A 5,506-nucleotide genomic window follows, 5' to 3' on the forward strand; every position below is an offset into this window, starting at 1 on the left:
TGTGGAAGCTGGGCTGCTGTTAGGGGCTGTTGCAGTGGCCCAGATGAGAATGGCAGTGGCCAGCAGCAGGTGGAGAGAAGGGGCCACACTCTGAGGGTGGAATTGCCAGTGTTCGCTGATGGATGGCTTTGGAGGCAAAGCTGGCCCCGAGGCTTCTGGCCTGAGCAACTGGAAGGTTAAGTTGCTGTTTAGTGTGAAGACTGGGAGGAGCAGGTTTGCAAGAGGAGGTTGGGCCCCATTTTGGCCATGTCTGTAGCCAGGTAGAGATGTCGAGTCAGCCTCTGGTTATACACTTGTAAAGTTTAGGGAAGAAGTCTGGGCTGGAGGTGCACGCTTGGGGGTGGTTGGCTAACAAGAGGGCATTTAAAGCCATGAAATCAGTGAGATCATCCAGAGCAAGAGTGTCAGATACAAAAGAGGCATGAAGATTAGCTTAAGGTGTCTGAACACTGAGATCTCAGCAGGAGGAGCAGCCAGTGAGGTTGGAGGAGAACCAGGAGGGGCTGGTGTCCTGGAAGACCAGAGATAGAAGTTTCAAGGAGGAGGGAAAACTCAGGGGTGTCAAAACTGCTGAGGGGTCAAGTTTGGTGAGGACAGAGAATTGGCCAATCAATTTAGCAACATGGAGGTCATCAGTCACCTGACCATGCCAATTTGGTAGGTCGTGGGGGATGGGGATGTGTTTGTGTGTGGAAGTGAGTGGAGTGTAGGCGAGAGAGAGCAGAGGAGAGGAATGGCAGACAGGAATGCAGATAAACTTTTGAAGTTTTGCTGTAAAGGGGGACAGTGAAATGAGGGTCCCCTTCCTCAGCATGTCTAGTAGGACTGGGCTGGGAGGTGGGTTTGGGAGGGCTTTGGCAGGTGTGCTTAGTGCAGAGGGCCTCCAGTGACCTGTGCACTCTCCTGGGAGGCCATTCCTGCATGTGAACCTTTGCCTGCCTGGCCCACAATTTTCACTGTCCCCCTGCCCTGCAGTCCATGCTGCTCCTGGCCCCAAAGCTGAACGAGGCCAACCTCAATGTGGAGCTAATGAAACACTTCGCGCGGCTGCAAGCCAAGGACGAGCAGGGCCCCATCCGCTGCAACACTACGGTCTGCTTGGGAAAAATTGGCTCCTACCTCAGTGCCAGCGTGAGTGTCCTGCCCAACTGCCGGCAGCCTCAGACCCATCACAGGACCACGGCCGCCTCCAGGGCCAGGAATCCTGTGTGCGTGGGCTCTTGTTCTCACAGAGCCCTAGGCCCTTTGCCTAGCCCCCATGTCTGGGCTCTCAGAGGTGGAATGCATCGTGCCAGGTCACACAGCCAGTAGGGGGTGGGTCTGGGATCGACCCAGCTTGGCCCCACAGCCTACAGATATCACCTCAACCAAGATTTATAAGTCAGACACCTGCCCCGACAGTTAATGGGAATGAATGAGTCAGATCAGCGGGACAGGAACGAAGAGGAAGAGGAAGGCAGACACGTGCCCCATCCCTGGGGCAGCTGCAGCTCTGGCCCCTATTGCACAGAGGCAGTGTGGAGTCTGTGATCTGGGAGGAGATGCCCAGATCCAGAGTTTTAGGTAAATTCTCCCCATTTGTTAGTGATTAATTCACTTTTTTTTAAAAAGATGACCAGTAAGGGGACGTTAACCCTTGACTTGGTGTTGTCAGCACCACATTCTCCCAAGTGAGCTAACCAGCCATCCCTTTTTCACTTTTTTTTTTTTGTCTTTTTTCGTGTCTGGCAACGGATCGCAACCCTCAGTGTCGCGCCCGTACCGGACCGGGACCGGCAACGGGATCGCAACCCTCGGTGTTGCGCCCGCTCCTCGCTCAGCCAGTGAGCGGGAACCGGTCTGCATGTGGGATCCGAACCCTCGGCAGGAGCGCCGCTGCGCTCCCAAGCGGCGCACTGTAGCAGTGCGCCACCGGGCCGGCCCCACTTTTTTTTTTTAAAAAGATGACCAGTAAGGGGATGTTAACCTGTGGCCCTGGTGTTATCAGCACCACTCACCCAAGTGAGCCACAGGCCGGCCCTTAATTCACATTTTTAAGACTCTGGGGGCCTTGTGTATGGCCCCTGTTTTACGAAGTGAGGGCTAGCAGTTCTGGGCTCCAATATTGACCCTACACTCAGGAGCCCTCTCCCCTCCCCCACCCCAGACCAGACACAGGGTCCTCACCTCTGCCTTCAGTCGGGCCACTAAGGACCCATTTGCACCATCCCGAGTCGCGGGGGTCCTGGGCTTTGCTGCTACTCACAACCTCTACTCGATGAATGACTGTGCCCACAAGATTCTGCCTGTGCTCTGTGGCCTCACTGTGGACCCGGAGAAATCTGTGCGGGACCAGGTGAGACAGGTGGGGCTGGGCCCTGGACTGGGGTCTCTGGGGATCTCCGGGCCCTAGCTGGCCTGGCAGGCTCTCAGGAACCCTGGAACCCCCAGCTCTGCCCTTTGCTAACCCACAGGCCTTCAAGGCCATTAGAAGCTTCCTGTCCAAATTGGAGTCTGTGTCAGAGGATCCCACCCAGCTGGAGGAAGTGGGTGAGTGGCCCACACTCATGTCCCCTCTGCCCCTGCCATATCATTGACTGTCAACTGTCATGTCCCACCCCCAGTGGAGTTTCTGAGAGCTGGAGAAACCTTAGCAAGCAGACTTAACACCCCCACCTTATCTCATAGATGGGAGAACCCAGGCCTGGAGAAGGGAGGGGCCAAAACAGGTCACTCTCTGGGGCCTGAGGTGCCTATACCCGCCTCTCTTCCCTGCTGCTGCCCAGAGAAGGACGTCCATGCAGCCTCCAGCCCTGGGGTGGGAGGAACCGCAGCCAGCTGGGCAGGCTGGGCCGTGACCGGGGTCTCTTCACTCACCTCCAAGCTGATCCGTGCACACCCCACGGCTGCCCCAGCTGAGACCCACATCCCCCAGAGACCCACGCCCGAGGGTGAGTGTCCCAGACTGGCTGCATCAGGGGCTGAGGGGCCTGGGAGGTGCTGGCACCCAGAAGCTGTCATTGTTTGGCTTCCCCTGGAGTGGTGATGGGGACATAGGGGACAGGGTAGGGTCTAGTTCCCTTGTGGGCTTCCTTGCTGCCCCTCTTCTCCCTGCACCCCCTCCCCCAGCAATCTCTGCCCTGTCCTGAGATCTCCCTGAAGCTCAGTGAGCCTCTGCTCCCTAGGACTTCCTGCCCCGGCCCCCACTCCAGTCCCTGCCACCCCCATGACCTCAAGCCACTATGAGACACAGGAGGACAAGGACACAGCAGAGGACAGCAGTGCTGCTGACAAATGGGATGACGAAGACTGGGGCAGCTTGGAGGTGCGTTGGGCTGAGGGGGCCTCCCCGGGGGACCTTAGCTCAAAGCCACAGGCTGTCACCCAAGGAGCTTATGTGGGACCTGCCCTCATCTGTACAGCATCCCTCCCAGATAGGCCTCATGGAATGGCCATTGTAGGCCAGAGCCAGCAGCTGAGCCCCACTTGACTCCAGGAGCCCCCAGGGGCAGGCTCGGAAATGAGAGGCGGGGTCCTCACCTCTGCACCCTGTCCCTCCTTCCCCTGCTCCAGTGCCCGCCCAGCCCTGGGGGTTAGCAAGGAGAGGCCACTCCAAGGCCTAGAACCAGGGGCTGCTCTGAAGAGAATAGTTGCAGAGCTCTGGGCCCAGTTTTTCCCTATCCGGCTGACAGCAGTCTCTGGTCCCTGAGGCTAGGGGGTGTGTGTGGAGCATCTAGGTCTCATTCCCCAGCCTCAAAGGGGTGATGGTGGGCAGGGGTCAGCATGTCCACTTTATAGACAAGAAATTGGCCTGAGAAGCAAATGAGAAGGAAGGTAAGAGGCTAAAGGGTGGAGGCCACCGCTGGGAAGGGGCTGGGGCCGGCTTGCTCGCTCTTCTGCAGTGGAGGGGGGCCGGGGTGTCAGTGGTCGCACCCTCCTTCCAATATTGCAGCAGGAGGCCGAGTCTGTGTTGGCCCAGCAGGACGACTGGATCGCTGGGGGTCAAGCGAGCCGTGCTGGGCAGGTGAGCTGGATGGGGGGTGGAGGGCGGGGCAGACCTGGCTCTTTCCTCCCCTGCCTAGTGCTGCCTCACCCGCCCGCTCTTCCACAGGTCAGCAACCCAGACCACAAATCCCCGGAGTCTGACTGGAGCAGCTGGGAAGCTGAGGGCTCTTGGGAGCAGGGCTGGCAGGAGCCAAGCCCCCCAGAGCCACCCCCTGAGGGCGTGCGGCTGGCCAGCGAATATAACTGGGGTGGTCTGGAGCCCAGCGACAAGGGGGACCCCTTTGCTGCTCTGTCCGCACGTCCCAGCACTCAGGTACTCAACACGGGTCTGGTGGGAGGTTGCAGACTGGGGTAGAGCTCAGCCGGGGGTTGGCCCCGATGCAGCCTGTACTTCCCTTTCAGCTGAGGCAGGACTCGTGGAGTGAAGACAACTGGGAGGGCCTGGAGACTGAGAGCCGTAAGTGGCTTCCCACCCCGCCCTTGAGGCAGGTGCAGGCTTGGGAGCTGAGACCCCGTCCGCCCTCAGCCCACCTCCTTTTCCCACCCCCAGGGCAGGCGCTGAGGGAGGGCCTGGAGACTGAGAGCCGTAAGTGGCTTCCCACCCCGCCCTTGAGGTAGGTGCAGGCTTGGGAGCTGAGACCCCGTCCGCCCTCAGCCCACCTCCTTTTCCCACCCCCAGGGCAGGCGCTGACCCGGAAAAAGCGCGAGGAGCGGAGGCGGGAGATGGAGGCCAAACGCGCGGAGAAGAAGGCAGCCAAGGGCCCCATGAAGCTGGGAGCCCGGAAGCTGGACTGAACCACCCGTGTCGGCGCTTCCCGGCCGCGGAGAGCAGGCCCCACGGATATATTTATTATTGTACAAACCATGTGAGCCCGGCCAGCCTGGCCGGGCACATCTCACGTGTACATAATCAGAGCCACAATAAATTCTCTTTCACACGCCTGTGCCGGGCTCAGTCTAGCCCCTCCGAGGCAGCTGGAGTCTGGCGCTGCCCGCGCAGTCTGCTCTCTCCGAGGACGTGAACATCAATTTGCTTCGAAAGCCGAGAGAGAGGCGTGATCCCATTTATCCGTTTCTAGGCAACGCCCTCTGGGAGGAAGGCTAACAGCGCCCGAGACCGTACATCCGCCGTGAGCCAGGCGGGGCGCCCTCGGGTCTCAGGGCACGGGAAGGGGTCTACGGGCCTTGAGGGTCCCTGGGTCCGAGCCCCGAGTCGGCGTAGGAGCGAGAGGCCGGGATGCCCTCGAGTGTCGGCGGAAACCCTTCGGCGACCGCTGAGGGCGGCGTCAGCGGCGGCGCTGGGACACGCAGGCCCCGTGCGGGCGGCTGCGCACGAATCCAGCTTTGCAGACGCAGCGGAAGGACCCGCTCGTGTTCACGCAGCGCTCGCTCTTGCACAGCAGCCCGCGCTGGTTCAGCTCCCGGCACTCGTCGATGTCTGCAGGTGGGGGTGATGGGCGCGCTTCGCTTAGGCTCCAGTCCTGCGGGTGCCGCTGGGCCCCAGCCCCGTCCCCCCGCTGCG

General features: G+C 60.3%; 2 protein-coding genes across 3 annotated transcripts in view; one reads left to right on the forward strand and one right to left on the reverse strand.

Annotated features, from left to right (window-relative positions):
* Positions 1-4,922, forward strand: part of SCYL1 (SCY1-like 1 (S. cerevisiae)) — a 14,976-nt gene extending 10,054 nt beyond the window's left edge. Inside the window, exons 11-18 of the mRNA XM_008578700.1 lie at positions 2,147-2,335; positions 2,454-2,529; positions 2,766-2,930; positions 3,165-3,304; positions 3,932-4,003; positions 4,091-4,297; positions 4,387-4,441; positions 4,664-4,922. Coding sequence (XP_008576922.1) covers positions 2,147-2,335; positions 2,454-2,529; positions 2,766-2,930; positions 3,165-3,304; positions 3,932-4,003; positions 4,091-4,297; positions 4,387-4,441; positions 4,664-4,779 — 1,020 coding nt within the window. The 3' untranslated portion in view covers positions 4,780-4,922. The remainder of the gene's footprint in view (positions 1-2,146; positions 2,336-2,453; positions 2,530-2,765; positions 2,931-3,164; positions 3,305-3,931; positions 4,004-4,090; positions 4,298-4,386; positions 4,442-4,663) is intronic.
* The window catches only part of LTBP3 (latent transforming growth factor beta binding protein 3), a 17,279-nt gene continuing 16,565 nt past the window's right edge, over positions 4,793-5,506 (reverse strand). For both annotated transcript variants that reach the window (XM_008578698.1, XM_008578699.1), the window contains one exon: positions 4,793-5,422. In XM_008578698.1, the coding sequence (XP_008576920.1) occupies positions 5,271-5,422 (152 nt within the window). In that variant the 3' untranslated portion in view covers positions 4,793-5,270. The remainder of the gene's footprint in view (positions 5,423-5,506) is intronic.

This window comes from Galeopterus variegatus, unplaced genomic scaffold, assembly GCF_000696425.1.
Source record: "Galeopterus variegatus unplaced genomic scaffold, G_variegatus-3.0.2 Scaffold1748, whole genome shotgun sequence".
NCBI lineage: Eukaryota > Metazoa > Chordata > Mammalia > Dermoptera > Cynocephalidae > Galeopterus > Galeopterus variegatus.